The sequence below is a fragment of the Ambystoma mexicanum genome, chromosome 10 (assembly GCF_040938575.1).
Source record: "Ambystoma mexicanum isolate Mex_15411 chromosome 10, UKY_AmexF1_1, whole genome shotgun sequence".
Classification (NCBI taxonomy): Eukaryota; Metazoa; Chordata; class Amphibia; order Caudata; family Ambystomatidae; genus Ambystoma; species Ambystoma mexicanum.
Genome location: NC_090932.1, coordinates 1,568,099,215 through 1,568,112,762, shown reverse-complemented (window position 1 = coordinate 1,568,112,762; position 13,548 = coordinate 1,568,099,215). Strand labels below are relative to the sequence as shown.

At 42.5% G+C, this 13,548-nt stretch overlaps 1 protein-coding gene across 4 annotated transcripts in view; it reads left to right on the top strand.

The window, feature by feature from the left end:
- Window positions 1-13,548, top strand: part of SMPD4 (sphingomyelin phosphodiesterase 4) — a 669,498-nt gene that overhangs the window by 474,349 nt on the left and 181,601 nt on the right. For all 4 annotated transcript variants that reach the window (XM_069619878.1, XM_069619877.1, XM_069619876.1 and 1 more), the window contains one exon: window positions 3,600-3,700. In XM_069619878.1, coding sequence (XP_069475979.1) covers window positions 3,600-3,700 — 101 coding nt within the window. The remainder of the gene's footprint in view (window positions 1-3,599; window positions 3,701-13,548) is intronic.

The following is a 13,548-nucleotide window of genomic DNA, read 5'->3' as shown; positions in this document are numbered from 1 at the left end:
CATCAAGTGTGACAATCCAATATTGTTCTTTCCAATTTATCTAAGTCAACTGATTGATAATATGCATAGTCTCTAGTAAATGACTTAAGATGTGTGACCAATGGATTTGGAAAACTATCAAGAAATACAGAAATTGGTTCCAGTTTAGATCCCGGTAGCTTTTTATACATGGGATTTTTTGGTTACTTTTATGTGCGTCTAAAGACAAGCTAGTGGTAGCAGTTAATTCTTCACCATTTTTGCATTATTTTTGGTGTGCACAATCACGTTTACCGGGTTTGGTTACTTAAAATGGCTAGAGCCCTAAAATGGCTGTGCCACGAGATCTTTGCTTGTTCTTTAGCCATGTTGTAGTTTTGGCCTTCTTACTGCCTTCTCATACCATGAACGTTCTTATAATGCCATGCACTTGCCAGGGAAGACTACTGCTTTTGCGATTTAGTGCTGCCTTTGTGTGTGTGTGTGGCTCCGGAAAGGGGTGGGGACTCTCTAGTCCCACTCCGCATCCTTAGTGCCAGAAAGTCTAGGTGTGGGACAAATGTGAATCCAGTAGTTGTTGCTGATTTGACAACTACTGGCTGTTTGTATGATGCAGATACTTACCATTTGTGGGGTTGGATTTGCTTCCAGCTCGGATTTTGGATAAGAAGGTGACCTCTCCAGCCATTTCTGTAGATCATAGTTGGTTGGAGCCTAGAATCCCCTGAAGACGACCAGCCTGCTGAAGATCCAAAGAAGACTCCTGAAGTGGCCCAGCAGCCTGTTGAAGCCGCTGCTCCTCTGCCTGATCGGCAAAGACCGTTAGTGGTGTTTATCCCTTGGACTAGTAGGACCAACTAGTCTAGACGCCTTCTCGAGGATCCTGCCCTTCTGAACTTTCGAAAGTGTCCCTTGACTGACCGGTGAACTGACTAGCTCTTTTGTGGGCTTCCTCACCAGACGCATTGCCGTTCCCGGTTCGAATATGGGACTTTGGTGGTACCCAGCTTCAGCCACTAGTGGCTTTCTCCCAGGATGTCAGCTTTCCAACTTCACGGGAACCAGTCCTGGAGCAGCTGCAGTGAGTGTGACTGGAAGGACCGTGTGCGGAGACCATTGCTCGAACTCGCCTTCCTCCAACCTGTGAAGTGTCCTGAAGAGGCCTGCATCACTGGCTCTTGCACTTCACCAGAAAAATACTCACACTCGCATTTCCCTGGCACCCCTCACCAGAACCAACGGCGGATGCTCGAGCCCCTAGAAACAGCCAGATGATCCACATTGGTATCTGGGATTATCAGAGTCAGGGGGGTAAGTAAACGCAGTGTACCTGTGCCCCCCTGTCCTCCATAGGATAACATTGCGAACAAGTCCTAGTGCCTCATTGTTCCATTCCACTCACCTTTTGGTCATAGAACCTGGGTCAAGTATCCTGGCTGTGGGATAGCCTTGGGTAGGCGAAGAAAGGAAAACCCATACTTCCCTCTGGTAAAATAGTTTTAGAACATGTAAACTATAACCAACACAAGTATATTGAAACCTTTGTGTTAGAAACATTGCGTCTCCTATGAGTTTTGGCACAAGCCCCATTCATCTTAACGTTTGGACTTCTTAAGGTTATTATCTTGTGATCTGATTCCGTCATTGACTGCATCTAAAGTACTTAACTGCTTTTGGTAAGTTTTTTGCTGTATATTTGAACCTAGAGCGACTGTATATATTTGTATCATAAGTGTTGTGCGATAATACTACTTCTTAGATACATTTTTCAGTGTATTCAGAAGACCTAGAATAATACACTGTATTTTTATACATTACTGTGTAAATTTAATAATTGTGTGCCTTACTGTGTGGACTCATTGAGGACCGCTGACACTCTCCTTAGAATAAGCCTTGACTGCTTATCCACGTACCTGGATTGGGTTTTGGCAAACCTCTGAGTTCCCTGTTCACTACACCTAGGATGGCCTTCTAAAATCTGTCCCCCAGGCCAGATTCTAGAAATCCATTGTAGCATACACCAATTTGAGAAGTAATTAGTAAAAATAAAGGAGTTAAAACACAATACAAAGCCTTAAATTATACCGCTCTACAAGTCCTTCCCTTGCTAGAAGAGTTTACGCCTATTGCTCGAAGAGCCACACGTCCTTATTAAAGATTCTTTTTGAAACTTCTGCCCATAGCTCTCCACAGAAGCTACTTTGCATACTTACAGCCATTCCATTGCAGTCTTTCAAAGTACCACTGATGATTACTTCAACATTCTGAATAATCATGCCTGATATCACTACTGTGTCTTTTCTGTTGTGCCTGCAGTGCAAGCACTATGTATTCTTTTATGCACTGTTTGTTGGAGATGTCAATCCTGCAGTGTTTGTTATCCGACGCCAGCCTTAATTGGTTCTGTCTTGCTGGTCTGTCCTGCAAGGTATAGGTTGTGGGTCATTCTGCTGACCTTACACAGAGCAGTACGTTGGTCATTGTATTGGTTCATAAGCAAAGCTTGGGTGATCAGAAAGTGATGTAATTGTGGCTATGGTAGCAAATGACTCGTAGAGGAGTTAATAATTGTATTTTTTTATTGCAACTGAGACGTTTGTGTAAAGCAGCTTTAATTTGAATTTGACCCATTAGCGACGTTATCAGTTAATAACGTTATTGCACAGCAACTACTGAATTAATAAAATGTATTGTGTAGTCATATATTTGTTTAGAAAAAATGAGGATTACTCCAATGTATTTATAGCCCATTATATATATATATATATATATATATATATATATATATATATATATATATATATATATATATATATATATATATATATATATATATATACTTTTATGGGAGAAAATCACAAAATAAAGCTTTGGGTTTGCAGAATGCCTGAAATATATTTCTTGCGGTATGCTGGGTCTCCGCCCTATCTGTCTAGCACTATTTAAACTGTTTTAAATCTGCTGTAGAGCATTTATGTTGATTTCATTTGTCATACAACGTTCATTGTGTAGTTCACTGAAGTGGTCTGTGTTGTTTTGATTGTAAGTCACCAACATGTCTTGCAGTGTTTAGTCTCGGGGTCATATTTCTATCCTGTAGTATTAGGACGTCTATTGTGTTGGAGGGTTATGATTGGTGTGCATTTTTGTAGGCGTTCGAGCGGGTCCATCCTATTGAGTTTGCATTACAAATCGGGTGTCTGTCTTGCAGTTTGTGGCTCATACAGCTGTGCTATGGTTCTCAAATTGTGAGTGATATCTCTAATTGGCATTTGAAGGGAATGTTTGCAGTATGTTTCAAATGCCTGTCCCACAGTGTGCACTTGATCCCATCTGTCATTTTGTATTTAGTGCCTGGGTCTCTTGTCTGCTCTGTAGTTTGTCTTGTTTTTAACTTTTTCCTGCAGTATTTCTGATGTCTAATCGTTCTGCCCTGTCATGTTTAGTTTGAAAATGCATTTGTTCTGCCATGTTTGATATGTTCCTCGCATGTCTGCGCTGATGTTTGTGGGGGGTGCGCTGAATGTCCCAACTATAATGTTTAGGGAGTGTTGTGCATCTGTCCTGGATAGTCATTGACAGACAGGGGCACTACTCACTGCCCTTTTTTTTCTCCTCAGGTGCTGGAGATGTGGCTGAGTTACCTGCAGCCGTGGCGATATTCGCTGGAGAAGCAGCCTCAAGGTATAGATCCCCTGAGCCGCATCGTGCCGGAAAAATGGTAAACAATGCACTGTTTCCTGGGGTGACTGGTAGGGTGCCACATGAAGAGTGATGTAGGGAGTCTGTTTTAACCTGATTTGTCATTGACAGTTATTAGCTACATTTGTTGGTGAAAGCTATGATTATGCAGGCACACTGTAATATACAGAAGTCATGGCTAAATAACCTTTTTTTATCTTACAATTATAGGTGGTAGTCGAATTTTGGTCCTCTCTGTTGTTGTACCACATTAGGATTCTGGCTGCCTGTGAGAGCGATTTTTCTGCACCCCTTTGGTGAGGGGTGTGAACCTGTTTTAAGTGGAAAGCGGGCTGTCCAACAAGTTAGACCATAAACTCTTAATTGCTAACATAGCAGGGCAGTCGGGTTAATGCTTACGAGGGGATAATATTGTACCAAAGTACAATTAGTCCTATACACAACCAAATACACTACACATTTTGTACTGCAAAAATGTATTTGCATTTATTTAGTATTGCAATAGGATTAAAAACCAGTCCAATAAGTATTTGGGAGCATACACCACAATGCTATAGTATATAGAAAAATAATAGTAAGGGGAAGAAAAAGTCCTAAATAATAAAAGGTAAGAAGGGGGTTAAAACATGTAAGCAAACTGACCCAAAGGACCCGCACAATAGGCCCCTTTCCTCCATAATTCAGATAGTTCGGCCGTGCGGACATGGGACTGGTTCCCTTAGCAAAGCAACACATGCTCACCTTTTAATAATATACACTCTGAGGTAGGCGGCATGTGGAGAGTGTAGCGCAACCCAGCCTGCGTCCCCCACACTCCTTCCACTGCCTCGTCCCCCACACTCCTTCCACTCAGTCCTTCCCACGGCTTCAAATCGGACAGGCACCTGACGCAACTCTTGTTTTCTCTTTCGCGGTTTCCCTGTGGTATATTTGCATTTTCTTCTCCAGGCTAACCTCTTCCTCTAATCGCCTTCTGCCCTCTCCCTTGTATGCTGGGTAAAGCATAGTATTAATGTGAATCGAGTGTCTTCAGTGGCAGACCCCTCACATTTTGTGTTTGTAGTGTCTGGACCCTCTTCACTACTGGAATGCCTGCGCATTCTGACAAACTTTCACAGAAGTCCCCGATACATTTCTGAGGCTTGTGGATCTGCTTAACATCACATGCTTTGCATAGACTGACATCTAGTGGTAGGCGCGAGTATTGCACATGTTTCCGAAGTTCTAAAAATGCCATCGACTGGGAGAGTTTGTGATATTATCCCTAGTGTGACTGTTGGGTAAGATTTTCATATCAATGATAAATATTCCTGACTTGTGTCAACCCCAGAACGTTTTGCTTTGACTACTTAACTATTAGTCCCTAGGTGAAGGTCAATCTTTTTCCCCTCTCACATAGTGCTTTACTCTTCATGGGTGACCTTTTTATGTCTCTCCATAGTGTATGGTTGAAGTTATAATTTCCTACAACTTTTGGGCTTAGGCTGGGTTGCCCCTTTGAGCTCCCCTGTTCATTTCTCTTCCCTATACTTGGGTGAACTACAGTTCCCAAGTAGTAAAGAGGGATTGTCATCCTCCTTTACATTTTGTGTAAGTGAGCCATCACACCCCACCTTATGTGGAATGCTGGGGGGATAGAATGTATCCCATTTCTTACTTTTCTTACTGGTTACATTTTGTTACATTTGTGAGTTTTACATGAATGGCTGGTGGCAGTGGTTTTACCTTTATGACTTTGTCTTTATTACTCGCAGGCTCTTTCAGCCTCGGTAATACACAGAAGGGCCACCATTTTTCTAAATTGGTGGGCTCCTTCTTTTTTTGCCATTTCTTGTGTGCTTGCTGTTTCTGATATCTTCCCCTGCCATTCTGGGCGGGAAGGACTTCAGTGGAAGGTTTGTCTTCGGCCGGAATTCTTTGGAATCACCACCCAGGTTCCAGAGTGTCTGGAAAGGCAGGAAGTGCGGGAGGGGTCCAAAACTCCACAGCCCTTTGTTTTCCACCTTGCCTGAATGGGAAAAACTCTAAATGGGGGGGCTGGCTATCCTGATTGGACAGCCAGACTGCCCCTGGCTGTAAAATGCAGGGAGAGAATACTGAGGTTGTGCTGTAGTGCCCGATAAAAACTCTGAACCTGGAAGCTGCTGACAAGTCGACCACTGGATCTGAAACCGAAGAGGAAGATGAAGAAATGAAGGCTGTAGCGATTTTCAACGTCCGGAGCGCCTGCTGTTACCAGAGCCTCCTGTCACCCTTCCTTCCAATTGACCTGGCGACCACGACCCAGAGCCTGGTGAGGTCCACTAACCTCAAGAACACCTGCATTTTCAGCCATCCCATGTCGTGCTGTGATGTTACAGGCCTGCAATAGCCAACTACCCTGGGACCTCAAGCCATTGTGCGGTGCACTGTCTTCCCAATTCCGAATTGAGCTGAAACCTTGTTGACATCCTGCTGGAACTCCATATACATCAGAGTGCTGGACCTTGCAAATGACGAGAATCTGACCAGCAATATTCAGTCTTCTGGCTCCTGAAAAGGGCACCAAAACCACAAAGCCTCATCCAGCTGTGTAGAAATTCTTGCCTGGAGCCTTCTCCGTTGATCCCGGCTGCAAAGTCCCTTCCAAAGTCCTGTCTTCCGTCTTCATGACAAAGGAATCCATCGACCCGGTTTTTGGCTGCAGATCCTGAACTCTCCTCTGCTCCCAACTCTTCTTCTCTGCTGAGGTACTGTGTTGGTTGGGGTATTTACTTACCTTAAGCCTGTGTGATCTATTTAAAGCTTTGGGGTGTTCTTGTGATTGGGTGTCCTCTCATCCAGTGCACCTAGGCCCACTGCTAGAATCCTCCAAGGGTGTCTTCTCAGAAGTTCCTGGACCCTAACTAACTCTAAAGTAAAATATTTTCTTGTTTGACCAGTCTTCCACAGGAATTCTGACTTTTTCTGCAGCTGAACCCTATCTCACCCTGCCTACAGCTGGCTTGTAGACCACTAGGGTCCCTCTTCTGCCTCTGAGAGAGCTCTTGGAAGAGAATAGGGAAGGAATGGATAAGTAAAGGATTCTGTCTTGAAAGGAATAACAAGTGTTTGAAAAGTACTTACTTGTGAAAGGGTTAGTTGGTAATTGTGAGTGAGCAGTTGCACAAGTTCTTACTTACCTTGAATGTGTGTTGTGCCAATCTGGAAGGTATATGTACGGTTATTTAACTTGCCTGCGAATTGGTGGTGCCTCTTCCCAAAAGTAATGCTGTTGGCCTCACTTAACTATTTCTTTCAGAATACTAGTGTATAAGTTCACCAACTCGGCCTTGCTGCCCCTTGACCTGCTGTATAGCCTGTCTAGAATAGGTCTACCTTGGGTTCACCACCCAGGCACCATAGTGTCTGCAAAGGCAGGAAGTGAGGGAGGGGTCCAAAACTCCACAGCCCTTTGTTTTCCACCTTGCCTGAATGGGCACAACTCCCAATAGGGGGCTGGCTATCCTAATTGGACAGCCAGACCGCCTCTTGCTACAAAATGCGGGGAGAGAATACTGAGGTTGTGCTGTAGTGCCCGATAAAAACTCTGAACCTGGAAGCTGCCGACAAGTCGACCACTGGATCTGAAACCGGAGGAAGATTAAGAAATGAAGGCGACCGAGAGCCTGCTATGTTACCAGAGCCTGCTGTAACCCTCCCTTCCAATTGACCTGGGGACCCCGGCCTAGAGCCCTGTGAGGTCCACTAGCCTCAAGAAGACCTGCATTTTGAGCCATCCCATGTTGTGCTGTGACCTTACGGGGCTCAATGTTTTTCTACCTACCTAGAATAACATTGAGTCATTCTTAAAGTGTAACATTGGGTTTTGCTTTCCCTGGCCTGTTTTTATACAGATGCTGAAAAAGTCTTAGGTTTATACCTACCTTTAAGTTGCTGATAGCTCCTTTAAAAAGTATGTGTGTTTTACTTGCCTTGAGTTGGCTGTGTGCCATCCTAAAATAAGTTAGTTATTGCTTACCCCAGTCTGTGTTCCAGTGATTAAAAAGGAACTGTAATAGTAGATTACAACATTAGGTTTTACCTGCCTAGAATAGCTGTGTGACATTCTTAAAAAAGTGTTGTAGTCTGCCTGGTGCAATCCTAGATTAGTGTAAAGAGTTCTTGCTGAACTTAGTCTGAGTTCCACTGATCCGAACAGCAACTGTAATTGAGTATTACACCAAAAGGTCTTACTCATATAGTAAAACTGTGTGTATCATAAATGTACTTGATATATACTGTTCCTTGGATCTGTGTTCCACTATTCAGAAAAGTATCCTGGTAACAAGGTTGGTTGATCATGTGATTTCTTTGCCGAGTGTCACTGCATAACTGACCGGGTCTACTACCCCTGACTTACTGTAAAGTAATCTAAAAGTAGCTTGTGGTTTTACTCCCTGTGAATAGGTGTGGCCTATACTAAATGTGTATGAGAAGGTCTGAATTCCCTAGAATTACTGTTAGATCTTCCAAACAAGGTGTATGCTTTGGTCTGTGTACCCTCAAGCATAGTGGTGTGTTTTTATAATGTACAAAAAAGGTAGCAGACGTCCCGCTCTAGAGAGAACATGGCATGATAACTTGTTTGGTGTTTTTTTTCCCACTTTGAGAGTTCTCAGCCATCTCTTTTTTGCTCACTGTACTTTTCACAAAGGAGGAATATTCATTTGCGTATCAGTCATTGTCCTGCCCACAAGGGCAGTCCAGCACCGAAATGCCAGGCAAACCTCCTTTGAACAAGAGTACCAACTGAACAAGAGTACCAACAGCAACCTCAGACACGGGTTGTTGGGCCTCCTCAATGAGGTGGAGCTCTGCCTCTCTGAGCACAGTGAGCAAGGGGTCCACATCTAGGTTGTTTCTAGAGAGGGGCGCCTGCTACCTTTTTTGTGTTTTATAATGTGTTTGACTTCATGACCAGTACTTACCCCAAGACTTTAACTTGGCCTACTTGTATTTATAACCTTTATTTTACTTCTTGTTGTATGTGTTTCTATTGATTCCTTGGTATACTACAGGTTCTATGTACTTTCCAACAGTCCTCTCTCCTGCCTGAGATAAGCCTGGCTACTCTGTCTACGCTACCATATACTCAGGTGGTACAGCCTTATACTAAGGGTGGAATCTTGTACTGTCTCAGTTGAATGGTTTTACTAAGCCCTTAGTTGTACTTCAGAAAAACCGTCCTAACAGGGACTTGCAGGTGGACAGAATTTCACACAAAAAGGGAATTCTCCTCTAATAGTTAACAAAAAATTGTGGAAAACCATATTTATTATACGTACAGGCAGACTACAATGGCCAATGCATTCCAGAGCATGGTAGGTCCTTCATCAGGCCGAAATCTGCATAATACAACAAATAAGGAGAATGTAAGAAAACGATTGCATTGAGATAAAAATGTACAAGCGAAAACAGAATAATGGGAATGAAAAGTTCATATGAAATTGTACCTGGTCTGTACTAATAAGAAAGACAAACCACCAAACACTGTTGAGTCATCCTCTGTGCTAAAAATAGTGGAGAGAAAAGAGAAAGAAAAAGAGTAGATAAACTGCTCTGTGTGCGATAATAACATGACATGCAAGTGGGGAGAAATGGCAAACAATGTGGCATGCCCATAAAAAATGACCAAGCACCAGTAGAATCTTGTGTGATGCTGTTGTAGACATGTCAATCAGTTTCAGAAACCTTGCTAAAAATGTTTGAGGCTTGTGGATCTGCTTAGAATCCCATGCTATGCATAGGCCGACATCTAGTGGTAGTTGCAGAGTATTGCATGACTTGTTTTTCGAAATTCGGAAAGGGGCCTGTTTGTAATACTATCCCTTGTGTGAGGTGTACTGTACCCATGGTCCTTCATGCGTCAAGGTCCCTCTGAATTGTTCCACCATAATCGGTCGCTATTTGCAGAGTTTCTTGGCTAATGCCATTTATTATAAAAAGTTGCAACATTATATTAGCCGTTCCAGCCTTCGCTTCCTTATCATTTCGCCAACTATTCTTCAGGGGCTTTCAACGTCTTATTGTGTTCCCCTGGAATGTTTTGTGACAATAGGAAAATGTTGCGTTTAAGAGGCCATTTCCAAATCTTTTGGGCTAACCTGGAAGGACTTGGAGAGTGTGTCCCGCCCTGTTGTTGAGATAGAACATGGCAGTGGTACTGTCTGTGAGGCCTAAAACTGTGTGTCCTGCCAAGTACTGTTAAAATGCTTCTAGGGCTTTGAGGACTAAGCTAATGTGATTCTTTGCTGTTCATTGTGTCCACACGCCATGCGCAGTGTGATGAAGGTAATGCGCTCCACATACTTAGAGAGGCATCTGTTGCGAGAGTGGCCTACATTGGTGGGTTGCGAAAGGATTTCCATTTTAACTTTTTCTTTGGACCACCAGAGGAGTCTATACGAAGGTCTGCGAAACAACCACTAGATAGTCACCTTTCACACCAAGAGCCCACTCTATTCCAGGTGCAGTACCTACTCTGGTTTTCATCGCAAATGTTCCATTAGATTCAGCTACTTGGAGTTCCATTCACATATTGACATAACGCTACTTCTCAGATACACACTCTAAAGTAGATTAAGTGGTATTAAGACATCCATTTGCCCTCAAACAACCCACCTTCTTCTCCAGGTACTGCTTGCTAATCTATGCATAGCATGTGATTCTATGCAGAATCACAAGCCTCAGAAGGCATAAATTACTTACCGTAATCACATTTCGGATGCTTTAATCTGTTTAGATTCACATGCGCGCTCACGCTACCTCCCCTCCTGGAGTTGAAGGTGAATGGATGTCTCTCGACTTTGTCTTTTCTACTTTTGCATTCTTGTACTCGTGCAAACACTTTATGCTCCCTCCTGTCAAACAAAACAATCTGAGGGACCTCGACACGGGAGGACCGTGGTTACAGTGCTCGTCACAAAAGGGATAGTATTACAAACACAACCAGTCGACATCCATTTTCAAATTTCAAAATCAAGTCATGCAATACTCTGTGACTATCACTAGATGTCGGCCTATGCATAGCATGTGAATCTAAGCAGATACAAGCATCAGAAATAGGATTATGGTAATTAATGTATGCCAAGTACACCCTGTGGAAGTGTCTGGTGCACACAGATGCAAAAAAAAATCAATCTACATTTGAGTCACAGTACTTCTGGTGCAGGGAAAATTCGGAGAGCTGGCTACCTCTGTCGAAAAGGGACCCAAATGAACAGATACAACTCCAAATACCATTGGTGTTGAATCCCCATACTCTTCAACAAGCCAAAGCTATTTACAAATGAGATTTAAATGTTTGTTAATGTTGACTAAATAAACATTGGCAACCGTAAGAAAGTAATCCCAATTTTTGTGCTATAAATCTAATGCATTTCTAATATTAAAAATTATTCACCAGAGAAACCACTTGAAGTTTCTACAAACCAATCCCCAAAATCTTGAATAAATTCTATGAAACAACTTTAAATAAGTCTTCGATCTACCAATTGCAAAATATCTGACCTGTGATGTACTCCTTCAAAAGATAATGTGGACCATAAAAGTCCAATTTGAGGCATGGTTCTACAAGAAAGAGAAAATACGGCGTAATCAATATTCCCACGTCTCAAATATTTCAAATTCCACATCAAATATAAAGGAACAATGCTTACTGTTCTTCAGTGGAAGAATTCCCAGAAGAGATCTTACTGTACAGTAAAAGTAGTGGCTTGTACTTCCTAAAATCGTATAAAGTCCCATAAGAATATCGTCAAAGTGGTCAGTTGCTAATGCTGTCACTAGCCTAAGAAGCCACCTCCTCCACTCTTATCTCGTTATTCTACATAAATATAGCCTTTAATCTTGTCTATCACACAGCCCGCATCATCCTTACCTGCCAAGTTACACTAGTGCTATACTGATACAGCGCTTACAGCATTAACGTATCAATGTCATGTGGTTACCGTGAGTGTATATCCTACTATGCAACTTGTCAACATCGCGGTTTGGAGCATACTCATGCGCTCTGCTCATATGGCATTAATGCCTAAAGATTACTTCATATACAAAACGTGCGTAAACGTCCCTTTATTTATTGTATGCTCCTTCTCCTGATGGTGATTGTACATATCCGTTTTATATTAAATGTGTGACAATATTTGACTAGATGTTTTACTTGCTTAGTTTGTATGTTAAAGGCATGATAAATATTTGTATATGTGTGTACTTGCCTGTGTAACTTGAATCATTGTAGGTGTCCTGTGGGTCTCTCTGTAACCCTAGACCGCTTTCACAGCCCCCATGAGACTAAGCCTTGCTGCTCTTCTACACCTTTATTGGGTTTGCCTAAATCTGTGTCTCCCTGTTCACCATAAAACTGTTGCCTCCAAAATCTACCCTCAGGATTGATTTGGGAAAACAGTCATAAAAACAAATTGGTGCTCAGTGGTGGGATAAGGCCTTTGGCACTCAGTGTACTAGAGTCACAGGAGTGGTCCCATAGTTCTTTACGGAACTTTTAGCTTTACATCACCTATTTTACAGTATGGAAACATACACTAGCGTTACTCTTGCTATAGACATGTTTGATTATTCGAATAAAGTGTGCAGAGAAGGGTTTACCCATCTCTGGCATCAAAGCTGATGTAGTGCAGAAACAGATAGATCATCAGGAATTGATGAACCTGTTGCTGGTAGTGTAGATGATGCCAGGGCGGGGCCTAGCAGTTATGGTCCGGTTGTTCTTAAAACCGCATAAGGCACATTTGAATCTGAAGAGAGGGCTTCTCAATCCTCTATGTTCACATCTAAAGCTGAAGTTACTTTTGATTTGAGAAAAGTGGGGCTAAGGTTCAAAGAAATGAAGATTAAATACTGACATATGCAGGATCAAATTAGATAAGACTCTTAAAGAGGACTCAGAATTCCAGCTACAGTTGGCCAGGCTGAATGGGCCTATAAATTCCCCCTTAGTGTCTGGTAATGGTTCTGGGTCCTCCTCTCATCCAGAATTTCCTAGGCATTTGTTGAATGTTTATGATGAGAACAATTACATGAACTGTATTTCAGCATGCTTGTGAGGTTTAAAGAGGTGAATTAGTCTCGCTAGTTTGCTTGGACTCTCCGTTGACCTCCCCCAGAATGGCTGCAGTGCTATTATGGAGTTGTTGAACACGTTGAGAAAAGATTTTGAAAAATTAAAGCCTTAAAGTTTGGGAAGAATCCTGTCCAATACTTGGAGGTTTAGAGAAAAAAAAGACTAATACGAGGATAATTTATGTGAATGAATAATTCTTGGAAGAGCTTGAGTGGATGGGTTGAAGGTCTTTAAGTAACCACTTTTGAAGGCATGATGAATATTGTTATACGTGAACATATTTTTGCGTCCTGTTCCCCTGAGCTGAAACAATATTTGGCAAATTCTAAGGAGTTAGATCAAAAGAAACTGTTAATTGCCGCTGATTTGTCGGTGTCCCATAAGGACAAGTGTGCTGCTAGTAAGCATGAAATTAGGTAAAAGCAGAAAGAGAAGGAGAGTGGGTCTACTGAAAAAAAACCTGCATCCTATACGGCTCACAAAGTTTCATAAGGGGCATAAATCGCATGGAAAGCATGTAAAGGGTAATGGGACTTGCATCCCAGGCACACATCCGGCCACAGGATGCCTCCCTACATACAAAGGTCCTCAAGATCTTGTGTACATTGTAGAGAACGTAACCCCTTATGTAAGGGTAAGACGCTGGTGGTCCAATCTGTGAATCTGGCATTCCCTTATGAAGGGGGAGATGTTACTTTAGTCTCCCAGGGACATTAGAGTTGCTGAAACGTAGGCTTTCATCCCTGGCCATACCAAGTCTTAAT